Below are 14268 nucleotides of genomic sequence, written 5' to 3' on the forward strand. Positions count from 1 at the left end.
CTAACCGTCAATGGCTAGATCCGGTTTGGCCGATCGTGCACAATGACACCAGATTCTGGCCATATTCCCGCAATGGTGGCCAAAATCTAGCAACTGTGGGTGGGTGGGGGTGTCTTTGTCAATTTATAAACTTTTTATTATTGGGGGTGTTTAGCTAAATTAACAAACCTATGGTTTTTTTTGTTAATTTTCAAATCCTACCTCGTAATAACTCAACTCAACTTAACAATAATATTTCAAAAATACTACTTAAAATAATAAAACAAACACACCCTTATTTCAAAAATACTACTCTAAATAACTAAACAAACGCACCTATATTTAAAAAATGAATCAATTTTACCAAAATATCCATTGAAATTAAGGGCATTTTAGGTGTTTTGATAAATAATTTAGAATGCTAAAGTATATATATATTGCTCGTCTAATTAAATATATTTTCATTACTTCATTTATTTTTTCCTTTTTTTTGTCTCCCTACTTAGCTCCTCGTACTTGTATTTATTTTGTAGGTAGAACAGTATGCGGGGGTGTAGATATTTCTAGAATTGTCTGTTCTAAATGGGTGAACCTGAGTCTGTGACCTGTTCATCTATGTCAATTTGATAGGAGCGTGAGAGGCATAGTGCCATAGTGACTGCCAAAAGCCTGTAGCTTAGCCCTCAAGCATTACACAAATTTACTGTTGATTTTTTTTTTTTTACTAATGCTACAAAAAGAAGAGGTAGATTGAATTTGTTAATAATGATGGGATTATGCAAATCTCTTAGGATTATCTTATCAAGCGTTAATCAGCATGAAATTCCAGAGAGTTGGTTCAAGTAATATTAAAGGAAAGAAAAGTACAAAAGGACGGCTACCACCACGATTATTACATTCATTAGCTGGAACCACCAACATATCAAATACCATATGCCTACTACTCGGAGGAGTAAACGCAGTGGGGCAGAACCCATCGTAGTTCATATGTCTCCTCCGGTGTTAACGAGTTCAAAATGCATTTAAGATACAAACACAACTGAATTTTACTGAGCTACTTTCATTTGATTTAAGAATTATAACGCTGCGTTAATCAAGTGCACACAGCTGACTTAAAACTTAGAAATAAGCCCTCAGTGTTATTGATGTAAATTACCTCATAAAAACCACAAAAAATGTATTTAACTAACATTTGTCAAACATATCATTCTTCATATATAACTGATCCTGCTTAGGCAAAATTATAACTGGTTCAACAGTTTTAAATTAAACATAAACGCCAGAAGCAAGTAGCAAGAATAAGGACCCAAAACCCTGCACCAGAAAGATCAACATTAGATGTCAGCAATGAAACAAAATTCCAGGTAATCTGTATACAAATATCGATACAAACGACATGTTAATACATACTAGGAAGACAGATGCTACTGCTCCTGTTATAAGCTCCTTGGCGAGACTGCGATTCTGCCTAGAGGAGGTTGCTTCATAACTGCAAATAACAAATAGCACATATCATTAATTAAAAGTGGTAAAGAAGATAAACCATGCACAACTTTAGAGTTTAAATTGCTTAATCCCTAGAGATAAGGATGATGGTAATGGAACCTATAAAACATGCACATCATTAAGATTTCATGAGAAAAATAAGATAATAAATAAAAGACAAGAATTCTAATAGGATAAATAGCCATAGTTAAATCAAAGTACGATTGATACGATATATTTAACTCATAATTTACTTTTCATACTCATACTCCCTGCTTCTACTACCACAAAGAACCAGTAGATCTGTCTATGCCAAAAGAAGCAAGCATATCATCAGGTGCAGCTCAACTGATCTTACCAGTTCACACAGGGATTGACATCTTTGTATTAAGAAAAAAAATAAAATAAAAAAAGATCCACCTTCTCAAGCTGCCCCAAATTTCTATCAAATAACCAAGTTAAATCAACTTGTGCTTCTCCCAGGTTTCACCTTCAATGAGTGCTTCCATCCAATAAAGAAAGAACACTTTACCAGGAAGATTTAAATCATAAGGGCTCACAAGAAAAACAGACCCCTAAGTTCAAGGTTGTCAAATATAGAACTTTTATGAGGAAACAACCAGATTAGTGTCACTAAATTCATGTAGCAGCAATAAAGGTCATACATCTTCAACCAGAGAAGGCACAAAAAACAACAAAAATCAAAAGCAGTAGAACTTGTGCGAGTCCTATAATCAGCAATAGAAGCTTAACTATGCAAAAAAAAAAAAGAGAAAATGCACAAGTGAATTGCACCTTAGAAGGACTTTATCCCCCAGCATAGAATTATCCTAATCACATAGCAAATGATATAAACAAAGAAAAATATGTTTGACTGACAAAACAAACAGTGCCAATGAGTTAACTCTGCTAGAACATGAAGGCCAAAAACTGTAAAAGTCATGATCCTACATCACTGTAACATATGAAGAAATTAAATTAAGACCGCTTAAACATAACCAACAGAAAAAAAAAGTCAACACATAATCTCCTTATAGAAACAGTTGAGATCAATTTAATCTTCTGGCAGATTCGAAGTGTCCCCTTCATCTTCATTTTGCAAAGCAAATGATGTGCAAATTCATACATACAACTGGAGGCAATTCAAAGTCAGTAACCATTATAACTGCATGCACACAAAATTGGAACTTATATTCTAGCTTGACTGTATCCCTGCTTTAATGAATAGGTTCCAACAATTTCCAATATCCCAATTCAATATGGACTGTGCATTTAACACTTAGTAATGTAGAAAATATATGGGAAACCAAACCAATCGTAAAAAAAAAAAAAATTGCAAAAGCTATTGGCTTATTTTGTTTACACAGAATAAACCTTCGCATTAGCAAATTTAAATATAACAGCGCTTGTCTAGACATCTGATGATTAGATATACTGAAGAACTAAGAAAAAAATGCTCAAGGATTACCATCCAAACCCCCCAAGTGCATTAATATAACAATTCAGCCCGAATTCAATCAAAATTCTATCAGTTACATAGTTAAATGGAATCATAAGCAAGAATCCCATGAATGTGAATATCTACCAGTCAGTCTAGATCTACAAATCTAAAAAATTCAAATGTAATATATCTAAAAGTGATCCGTTTTCAAAATAAAAATAAAACAAAAAGCAAACAAACAATCAATAAATATAACTCAAATTGGTTGCAGAATTAAACAATAAAAATAAAAAGAAAGAAAGAATTTTCGGAGAGGAGATCGAGCTTACATGAAGAATGAAGCAGTGAGGAGGAGACCTATTGAGAGCATGAACACAGATAGGGTCGGGTACCACGCATCCGGCACTGGACTTGTAATGGGTTTTGGAGCCTTCAGAAAAAAAACGTGATCAGAAATACAAAAACACATAAAATGCTTTAAGCTAACACTTTAGACAGAAATGATGTAAATTGCAAGGATTTTACCATGGCAGACGGTGGTTAACAAACGGATCTCAATCTACTTGGACGATGTGGAGTGAATTGACGCGCCTGCGTTCTGAGTCTGAGAGCTGACTGCCGAGAGGTTTTTGTGCATATGTAGGAGTCTATGTGAGTAGACGTGTTATTCAGTGCTCCGATAGCACATTAAAGCTCGTGCTCTCTCACTGGTGGCCGTTGATGTAAATGATGAATTTTTTCCTGTTGACTTTTCTTTTTACTGCTTAAAGTAAAGAATAAATGGATTTGAAAATTTTTCAATTTTTTTTATTATTAAAAAAAGTCTATTTTTATATTAGTTATAAATATAAAACATATAATAAATAATGAATAATACTACACATACATCATTCTCATACAATATTTTTCATACAATATTATGTGACAAGATATATGTAGTATTACTTATAAATAATTGTATTTGAACAACTTTGTGAGAGTATTACAAAAGGATCAAATTAAAAAAAATGATAATTCATTTTAATAATATAACCATTTTAATTATTTTTGAAGTTATTTTATTTATATAATTATTCTATTGGTATTACAAATGGATGAAACTAATATATTATGTATTAACCACTTTAAAGGTCAATTAAAACTCTTGAATGTATTATTCAATAGGTCCTGAGTTTGATCTTCTTGAGTTACTAATAGAAGATTTATCATGTTATCAACTAAACTTCAAGACTCCAGTGAATTAATTTAGGTCACCATATATATATATAAAGTAGAATTGTGACAAAATTATTAATTTCCTTCTGTTTAACTTATTTGTCGAAATCAGATCAACAGCAAAACCTGGTCGCATTATGTTCATCTATGGAAAAATAAATTAAAATATATAAATAAAAGAGCATAATTACTTGAAATTTTTTTACTATTCTAAAAGTATTCATTTCCTTTCATGATACATTATATTCTGTACATTTGAGTAAAAAATCCATTCCTTTATCTTTCTCTATCTCTTTCAACATCACCTTATTCATTCCCCCACTCTTCCCATTTTCACTTCACTCCTTCTTTTGTCTGCACAAAAATCTGCAGTCCCCATCACCTTCCTCTTTTTCCATTTACTTGGCTTGGATGGACAAAATGACTGAGAGTGCTAATGAGAGTCCAAAATTTTTGACTGAGGAAGTCAATCTACACAAATTTATATATTTTTGGTTTTCAATATGAGCCCGGCCATAACCTGAATGCACCACCATGTTCACTGACACTACCTGCAGATAATCTCCTTACTCTTTGCCAGAACTGTTTGCCCCTTCCTGTTCTTGACGGACCTGAACTCAAGCATCTCCTAAATGAACCGGATTCTTCCTTACTGAATCTTGCAGATGAACTGAATAGTTCTGATACTGGAAGTCCTCTCTCAGAGTCGATGCCATAATTGTAGTTAGGAACCGAGTAATGGCTCTGCAAAGGATTAGGCAATCGTCCAGAGCCTGTACTGACCCTTTCGTCCAAATCAATGGACAAGGTATCATGGCTAGAACTTCTTGAACCCACTTCCTTTGCCTCATCACACTCATTGCATACTAATTTTAAGGCCTGCACAACCTCACCCATGAAAGGACGGTGTTGTACCTCTCGTTGTACACACATTGAAGCAATAGCTGCCACTTTGGCCACGCTATCAAAAGGGACATCAGATCCAAGAGAAGGATCAATAATTGTTTCCAAACCTTCTCTGCTTGTGAGGAGTGGACGGGCCCATGCCACCAGATTCTCTTGGCCAGGAAGCTGTGACATGTCTACTGGTTTTCGACCAGTTAGGAGCTCAAGGAGAACAACACCATAGCTGTAAACGTCACTCTTCACAAGAAGATGTCCTGTCATTGCATACTCAGGAGCCACATACCTGGATGGAACATTTATTTCACATTTCAAATTAACAAGCAATAGAACAATGCAACAGATAAACTTAGAATGTTGCTTTGCAATAGCTAGAAGATGCTTAAACGACATTCAACAACCAAGCAAAAATGAAAAATACTGCCCAACTCCAGCATTTATTATTTTTTCCTTGATCTTTTACTTGAACTAGACATAGAAAATTTGTACACTAAGCCTTGTATAAAAAGTGACATCGCTTAAAATAAATAAAAGATGAATATAAAAGTCAACTCAGTAATAAGGATAGATGATATGATAATAAGAGTAATGTCGCATCATTTGCATACATCTCTTTCATACAAGCTTTGTACGTGTAACTACGCCTTCAGGAATATATCATATGCAATAACAATGGACATCAGTAGGTAAGTTAAGAAAACGTTTTGAANTTAAAAGAAATTATTCAAAAATTAATAATAAAAATAATCTTATATTAATATTTAAAAGGGGGACAATTTAGTAATTTAAATAACATACCCACCAATTTATTCCCCATAACCAAACATATTCATATAACATACCCACTAACTAACCAAACACATTTTTTTAAAGATTCCCAGTAATCTTCCAAGGTAATCTATCTTCCCAGTAATTTAACATTCCTAAACCAAACGCCCCCTAAGAGTAATGTCGCATCATTTGCATACAACTCTTTCATACAAGCTTTGTACGTGTAACTACGCCTTCAGGAATATATCATATGCAATAACAATGGACATCAGTAGGTAAGTTAAGAAAACGTTTTGAACCCACCCAATTTCTTCACTATTTGTAAGCTAGTCTTTTACAATTTAGATTGACCATTGAAATTCTACAGACAAAATTCCTGAAAAAACCAATGAACTCGAAGAGCTTAGGTATTGACATGAATAAATCGGGGAAGGGGGGATGATTCAGAACATTATTTATGGCTTGGCAATGGATGACCTATTCCTTGTTTTATGTCAGTTTCTTGAAAAGCTACTTACTGAAGACAAGGAATTCTAGTTGTGTTTCAAATTATTAAGCTGAACCCTTATATAGCAATTTCTCGATGTTAATTTAGTTAATAGACAGACACTAAAGATATTCATTTTCTAGAGGTGGCCAAACTCCCATCTATTCTAAAGAACTATCATTACTTCTAACAATCATAAATTAAGGAATGACAAGCATATGAACAATGAAATATCTTCACACTGCTATCCATGTGATATGTCAGGTTTACAAATGCTACCACGTGTACTCTTATGAAATTAAATATAGCCAGAGAGAGGAATGCATACCCAAATGTTCCCATTACACGTGTTGATATGTGTCTGCTTTCCTCGTCCAAGGCGGTTCGAGCCAAACCAAAGTCGGATACTTTTGGAGTGAAATCATGTTCCAACAAGATGTTGCTGGCCTTGAAGTCCCTGTGTATGACACGAGGGCTTGAATCCTCATGCAGATAAGCTAGACCACGAGCAGAACCAAGTGCAATCTTTAAGCGGGCGTCCCAACCAAGGGGAGCAGATTCCTTGTCAACTCCTGAAAACAAATGGACAAAAGCAAAACCATTTAACAAGAAATTTTTTTTTTTTTTTTTTTGGTAAAAAAAAGGAGTAAATACATAAACCCAAAAAGATTACCATGTAAATGGGATTCAACACTGCCATTTGGGATGAGTTCGTAAACCAAGCAGCGGGCGTGCTCCTCAATACATATACCAATCAACTTAACCAAATTTCTGTGATGCAAGCGACTAAGCATCTCAACTTCAGCCAAGAATTCCCGGCCTCCTTGTTGATCATCTCTCTTTAGAACTTTGACAGCCACTTTGGTTCCATCTTCAAGAACACCACTATAAACACGCCCAAAGCCACCTTCCCCTAGTATTTTTGAAGAATCAAAATTGCAAGTGGCTTTCTCTATGTCATTTGCAGTAAAAGTCTTGGCAGATCCTGTATAAGTTGCAATGCTAGATCCAAATGAAAGGGAAGCAGAGTCTAGACCACTGCCAATTGTTGACCCAGTAGCACCTGTAAATTTATGCTTTCTTCTATCATCTGAACGAGAAAAACAAAAAACAATGGATGGATCCAATGCACCCCATATTACTACAGTTAAGACTACAATCATAAGAAAAAATGAATTGCATACTTAATTAGACAAGAACAGCTTGCCAGGTCAACCCACACGGAGCAACTTATCATGCAAAGCTCTCCAAATTATATATTAGACTCATCTTGAACAATCTGATCTACTAAAGGCTCTAGTCAATACAACTGAGAGCAAATTGGACTTGGTTTTATAGAAATTAGTATTACCTGATGCTTTTGCATGGGATGATTGCAAAGTTTGTGGAGCTACCACCCTTTGACTATCACGACCTCTATATTTGGACAATAAAACCCAAGCAACGGCAGAACATAAAACAACAGCTACAAAGGCTGACAGAACAACAATAGCAATTGTGCCACCACTGAGCCCATGTTTTTTTTGTCTCTTTGGTACATTGACCCCTTCAGGCTTTATTGCCCTCCCATTATTTCCAGAATATGGCCCATCATCAATTATCGTAATGTCGGAAGATGCTGAAGGCGGTGATGGAGGTAAACCTGTAGAAGCATTATTTCTATATAAATACCTAAATCATATTTACAAAAGAAAATGAAAAAAGATAATCAAGAAACTAAATAATAGAATACCGGGGTAGTGCACATATAATACTTCATAATCACCGAAGTATGAAGATTTTATAAGGATTTGTTTGTGCCAAAATCTGTGATAGGTCAATAAGGCTGTGGTATTATCAAATTTTTCTCCAAGGGGTACCAAATCAATAAGGACGACTGTCTTCTCAGGTTGCTGACTTGCAGCATTGGCTCCCATAATTCGTACTTGGCTTTGTTTCATAAAAACCCCAGAAGCAATTTCCGCAGCTAGCTCCGAAACCAAGGGAAAGAAAGTATACAGTGCAACACTAAGGCGCAGTCCAACTTGCATGGGCCAGACACAGCCACATGGTGATCCAGGAGGAGTATTTGTATATGGCTCTGTGCAAATAGTTGCTGAACAATCTACAGATAGGATCAATCTATGTGTTATATTTAGTAAGATGAAGAACACCCAAAAACAGGAACACTAGGAGTCCCAAAGCAAATAGAAACTAGGGTTACATACCTTCATTAGGAGGTGGTGGTGGTAATGTATGAATAGGTGGCAGAACCGGCACTTTTGGATGCTTCGTTGAAGGCCCAGAAGGAGAAACTTTAGGGGGAAAAACAGGCACTTGGAAATGTAAATGTATTGCAAAGTCAGTTATTATGTAGACAGCAAACAAAATATGAATTTTCAGCATCAAGATATGTATTTAGAAAAATAAAAAAGAGAGTGACGTGAGTTTTTTCTTACTTCCAGTTTGGACAGATGCCACAACTGGAGATGGTGGTGGAGCAGCTGGTACATGACTGACTGATGAAGGGGAAGGGGAATGCGATGGGTAAACTGAAGAAATTTGAAGGCAGTTACAAAGTTAAAAGTTGAATGCCATGTTATTTGACTACTCAGGATCTGGTCTCAATGAATCACAATAGCATTCATAATTCAGGTACCTGGATTAATGGGTGGAGAAGCATGGTGCCTTCTCCTGCTAATAGGAACAAATACTGGAGGGAGTGCCGGACCTATATGAAACAGTAATAAGGTAAACTGGAAATTCATTGGAAAACATAATATTATTGTAATCAGATATCAAGTTAGGTAAAGTCATAGGGTATTAATACTAAACCTTGCTGTATTGAAGCGGTAGGAGAAATAAAATATGACGAAGGAGGGCTGACAATTTTGTTCCTCGTATGATGATGCTTATGAATTGAGGCTGAAGGTGAAGATGCAGGAGCCTGATATCCTGTATTTTTAGGAGAAGAAAAGGTAACAGGAGCATCATTAGATTGCCTCATGGATTTGTGTGGAAGGCGCTACAGCCGAAAAGAACCTTTTAGTATTTCAAAAGAAGCTTCATAGTTTTGATTAGCATACTTCATGGCAATGATTTGGCCAAATCATTCAAGATTTAGAAAGTGTACCTTTAGTTGGGGAATGGCTCACAGGTTGTAATGGCTTGGGTATTTCATATGGAGGTTCAGCAACTGGTACTCCACCTTTTTTCCTGTCAATGCCCGAGGGTGGAGCTGATGGAGGAGGAACATCAGGATCTGCAATCTCATATGGGGAACCAAAAAAAAACAATTATTATATAAATATGAAATCATCACATCTGAAATCAAATACAATAAGGTTACTATAACTGGTTAAACCAATGTCTATTTTCCACAGCTACCATGTTTAATCATATACATCCCCAATATTCTTTTGAATTTTTTTTTTATCAATAAATCGGACACAACACATAGAGGGAGCTTTTCAGATTCCTCCAAGCTGTTGTCTCAAGGAAAAGCTTGTTGAAAAAAGATACGTGAGGACACAAGGGAAAAGAAACTGCCCTCTATTAAGAGGGCTTCAGTTCAACAAGGCCGCCTTCATTTATAAATATAGGTTCTTGGATCAAAGAACAAAATGACAATACCAAATCTCTCAGTCAGCCAATGGAAGATAAACTATGATAATAATGATACAATTATCTAGTAAGTGGCACCTGGTAGAACAGATGGAGATTCCCCAGGCATAACCGGGTGGATAGCTGGTGAAATTTCTGGCAATTTTCCGGTTGGTGATGGAACTGGTACTGCATTGTTAACCCGAGGAAGAAACAATTAGGTCAATTTGAAACAGTCACTGGTAGAAACTTCAAAGGAAATATATGTGTAATATAGCATACCAGGTAATGGGGATGGTGTCATTCTTGGAATAGTTGGGTGGACCATTGGTGACTTTTGTCTTGATATCCTTGTTGGCAATGGAACTAATATAATGTTTTGGGAAAGAAAGAAAATGGAAGTCTGATTAAAACAAGCTCTACTCAAGATCTTACGATAACTTAATAAAAAGATATCTGTATACCTGGTCCAGTTGGCTCTGCAGTTGGAGCCTTATTATTTGATGCATTTCTTTCATGAGTAATTGGTGGCAAAGCTCCTGGTGTTCTTGCAGGAATCAATGGTACAGGTTGTGGTGAATTCCTCAAAGGGGTAGCAACTGAAAAAGACAATGAAAAAATGAGGTCGGTCCAGGAAAAGCCAAGTTCAATAAGACTTCAAAACACCCTCATGAAAAAGAAAATGGAAGTCTGATTAAAACAAGATCTACTTGAGATCTTACGATAATTTAATAAAAAGATATCTGTATACCTGGACCAGTTGGCTCTGCAGTTGGAGCCTTATTATTTGATGCATTTCTTTCATGAGTAATTGGTGGCAAAGCTCCTGGTGTTCTTGCTGGGATCAATGGTGAAGGTTGTGGTGAATTCCTCAAAGGGGTAGCAACTGAAAAGGACAATGAAAAAGATGAGGTCGGTCCAGGAAAAACCAAGTTCAAAAAGACTTCAAAACACCCTCATGAAAAAGAAAATGGAAGTCTGATTAAAACAAGTCTACTCGAGATCTTACAATAATTTAATAAAAAGATATCTGTATACCTGGACCAGTTGGCTCTGCATTTGGAGCCTTATTATTTGATGCATTTCTTTCATGAGGAATCGGTGGCAAAGCTCCTGGTGTTCTTGCAGGGATCAATGGTGAAGGTTGTGGTGAATTCCTCAAAGGGGTAGCAACTGAAAAAGACAATGAAAAAGATGAAGTCGGTCCAGGAAAAGCCAAGTTCAATAAGACTTCAAAACACCCTCATAAGTTCTGTACCTGGAGCACCTGGTAGTGAGACAGGACTCTTTCTAACTGGTGCCTTCCCTGGAGGAGCACTTTGCAGCATAGATGGTACTAGTCCATGGACAATTAAGGGTGGTGGAGCCATACTGGATGGTGTTGACACTGCTGGAATTCTTGGTGGAAAAGATGGTGGAGTGGCCATAGTAAATGGAGGTGATATTAGAGGAGTAACCGGAGGCAAGGATGGTTCATGTCCTTGAAAGACTATGGGCGGAGGAGCAGAACTGTGTGGCGGCAAGTCTACTGGAGTACTTGGTGACAATGAAGGTGCAAGACCTGAAACCATTTGGGGCACTGGAGGTGATGCAATAGGAGGTATTATAGGAGGGTATAAATTTGACCCTGGATCAAACCAGAAGCTTCATTAAAAAAAATCTGAAGATCAGTTAACAGTTTAACAGAGCCAGGTTTCTGAAGGTTACCATTTGGCTGAGATGCTGGGCTCTGGGCATTACTTCTCAATGAATTACCAGGTGTTCCTTCTACAGGAGGAATCACAGAAAGAATCGCTGGAGAGGGAGAGATATCAAGCCCTGAATAAATGGAAAACAAAAAAAGTTTTTAGCATAAAATTCTTACAAGCAATTGACAACTTGATAATTGTTAATCTGTATAGGTATCTGGTAATGGTCTGAAATAGATTTATAGGACTCTAAAGCTTATTACGTAAACTCTTCTCAGCAATTCTCAGGAATGTCAAATTCCTAACTTATCAGGTCAGTAAAAAAAACATATTCACAATGTTTCCAAGTTCATAGCAACTTTAGTTTTAACGGTGGCATGTTTCACTTCTACAAGCATCACTAAACGAATTCACAGGACTTCATATCACGAGACTGTGTTCTCTAGAAAGGAGAAATTTCTGTGCTTCCATTAATCACCAGGAGCCATTAAAATGAAAATCATTGCAAAGAAGAGAAGTAGAAAACTTAGAAATTTGACTGAAGACAGAGGAACTGTAGAAGATGAGATACGATCTCACTCATCACTGCTGAGCCAAAACTTTGAGTTTTCTTAGCCATTAGATGCTAAAAGGTGAGGCAGACATAAAACAGCTATAAGCAGCTAATGCCCTCGATGAAAAACTTTTGCCCTGGTAAAGGCTCTGTTGAAAACATTGCCCACATGAAGCCATTCTCAGAATGAGCTGGGACTCAACTAACCGAACTTTTTAGACTCTAAGAAAGTAGATACATACAACATTGCTAAAGGTAGAGACTAATAAAATTTACTAGCATTCTACAAACTCACACCTCTGTTCCACCAGCCAAATTCTGCCAAGAAAATATTATCAGATTAACTAGATGCCAAACTCCAGATCATTGATCATAGCTATAACAATCCCCTTTTACTTAGTTGATCATATTAACCTAAAATTTGATCATGATATTGAACACATGTTCAGCTTCTCCACATTACTCATAAACAATCCAAGTGAAATCTCTTCAACCCGGATCATCCAATTGTTGATTCAACACAGTAAATAAATAAATAATAAGAATCCTACAAATAATATAATCATCAAATAACTGATTCAGATCATATTATTTAATTTTAGGGAAAGAAAATAAAAACTGTAGAAAAGATAAAAATTACCTGTAGATCCTTGAACACTGAAAACAAAGCCAATGACACACAGCTTCAGCAACTGGAGAATCAGTGGCATAAGCTTCCCCTTCTCCTTCTCCATCCCCATCCCCATCCCCATCCCATACACACCAAATCTCAAAACCAACCTCCTCAACCTCAATGATGATGAAGAAATTAAAGCAAGCAATAAATTTAATAATAAAATAAAAAGTTCAAGAGAATGATTTATAGCTTGAAGCAAGAACAAGATTAGATGTCACATTAACAAAGACCCACAAACAGTAAGACAAAAGCAATGTCAAGGCAGTTTAAGGCCAAACCCAGAATCATAAAAGTTTGGTGAAAACTACAAAAGAACCCCAGAAACGATTTTTCTGGAAATACAATCTCTGAAACTATCAAAAAGCTCAGAGATTTGTCATGCATGAAAACCAGTTTCAGAGACACAACTAAAAACTAACCCAAGACAACAGTTAAAACACTAAAAAAGCTACAGTACAACGTAAGTAACAGACTTTCTAGTTTGGAGTTTGCAGTTTGGCATGATTAATATATTTTTTAAATAGAAAAGTTAGATTTAAAAGTGGGAATTGAAGGAAAAGTAAGAAGTTGGAAGTTGAAATTTGTTGGGATTATAAGTTAATGGAAGAACTTGATAAAATTGAAGTAGATTTCAGCTGATCCTGTTGGCCAATTTCAGATGGTGAATCCGTGAGAGTGAGTTATGGCATGTGTCAGTATTAAACAATTTGACACATCACCTTATAACATGTTCCTTCCTTCCTACTAATTTAATTCAATTAAATTAATAATCATAATCTTTTTTCATTTTTCATTTATATAAGTAAGTGTATTCTATGTTACGGTTCACTGTCCCTGTCAAGCAGGGAAGTGGATAGTAGTTATTAATTTCTAGAGGCTCTTTATGTGTTTAACATTTTCTATTCTTTATGTCAAAATATCTTACACCATCCTTTATTTGTTGGGGTTAAAATTTAGAAGATTTGTAAATATCTGGTGTATATATAATATAAGTTTTTAAAGTGCAGATAATATATATCATTTCACTCTCATATATGAGGATGTTTTGTAATTTTTTATGTGCTGGTCAAGGTAAGTGCCAAGGGTTATATGCCGAGAGTTTCACACCTAGAAGGCTAACCCGTTAAGTGGAGGAATTCCTCCTTTTATTTGCTCAAAACCTCTCTAATACACTTTTGATGTGAGATTCATTACACTAGACAATCACTTCTCCTATGTGGAGGTTCTAAAATTTTTTATGTGCAGACCAAGGGTAAATACCCAAGCACTCACTTCGTAAAGTCTATAATGTGAAGTGAGCGTCTAGGTACTTGCCTTTGGTCCATACAGAAAAAAGTTCACCATGTCTATAATGAAAAAATTATATATATATACTTTTGTTAATTTAAAGTTTAATTTCTTGTTTTATGTAAAATAAAATGGTTTATCAATTATAAATTGAAATAATGGGTATGGTCACAATTAGGGCTGTATGCGAGCCAACTCGGT

The 14268-nt window shown here is 35.8% G+C and overlaps 2 protein-coding genes across 3 annotated transcripts; both read right to left on the reverse strand.

Annotated features, from left to right (window-relative positions):
- Positions 1–1245: 1245 nt before the first annotated feature.
- Positions 1246–3576, reverse strand: LOC116119274 (transmembrane protein 258). Its single transcript, XM_031405203.1, has 4 exons — positions 3431–3576; positions 3235–3335; positions 1390–1468; positions 1246–1293 (listed from the first exon to the last, which is right to left on the reverse strand). Exons 1-4 carry the CDS (start codon positions 3431–3433, stop codon positions 1246–1248), a joined length of 231 nt encoding a protein of 76 aa, XP_031261063.1. The 5' UTR covers positions 3434–3576.
- A 704-nt stretch (positions 3577–4280) lies between these two features.
- LOC116119280 (receptor-like serine/threonine-protein kinase ALE2) lies at positions 4281–12841 on the reverse strand. 2 transcript variants are annotated; one of them, XM_031405209.1, is made up of 17 exons: positions 12745–12841; positions 11571–11681; positions 11122–11490; positions 10902–11036; positions 10615–10749; positions 10146–10229; positions 9963–10052; positions 9394–9522; positions 9096–9215; positions 8920–8991; positions 8720–8812; positions 8489–8596; positions 8014–8385; positions 7633–7923; positions 6955–7344; positions 6610–6853; positions 4281–5309 (listed from the first exon to the last, which is right to left on the reverse strand). In XM_031405209.1, exons 1-17 carry the CDS (start codon positions 12836–12838, stop codon positions 4619–4621), a joined length of 3528 nt encoding a protein of 1175 aa, XP_031261069.1. In that variant the 5' UTR covers positions 12839–12841; the 3' UTR covers positions 4281–4618. The 2 variants fall into 2 exon arrangements, with proteins under 2 accessions (XP_031261069.1, XP_031261068.1); XM_031405208.1 differs by having other exon boundaries at positions 4282–5309; positions 6955–7371.
- Between the last annotated feature and the right edge of the window lie 1427 nt (positions 12842–14268).

Source organism: Pistacia vera, unplaced genomic scaffold (genome assembly GCF_008641045.1).
Source record: "Pistacia vera cultivar Batoury unplaced genomic scaffold, PisVer_v2 Contig88, whole genome shotgun sequence".
Taxonomy (NCBI): Eukaryota; Viridiplantae; Streptophyta; class Magnoliopsida; order Sapindales; family Anacardiaceae; genus Pistacia; species Pistacia vera.

Excerpts from the sequence above, each read along its gene's own strand:
- LOC116119274 (XM_031405203.1), bottom strand. Across the intron at positions 1,469-3,234 it reads CTCACTGCTTCATTCTTCAT|TTATGAAGCAACCTCCTCTA; the intron begins GTAAGCTCGATC and ends TGTTATTTGCAG. Across the intron at positions 1,294-1,389 it reads CAGTAGCATCTGTCTTCCTA|GGTTTTGGGTCCTTATTCTT; the intron begins GTATGTATTAAC and ends TTTCTGGTGCAG.
- LOC116119280 (XM_031405208.1), bottom strand. The coding sequence starts at position 12,838 with ATGGAGAAGGAGAAGGGGAAGCTTATGCCACTGATTCTCCAGTTGCTG. Across the intron at positions 8,992-9,095 it reads TACCGCTTCAATACAGCAAG|GTCCGGCACTCCCTCCAGTA; the intron begins GTTTAGTATTAA and ends TGTTTCATATAG. Across the intron at positions 5,310-6,609 it reads CGTGTAATGGGAACATTTGG|GTATGTGGCTCCTGAGTATG; the intron begins GTATGCATTCCT and ends TGTTCCATCCAG.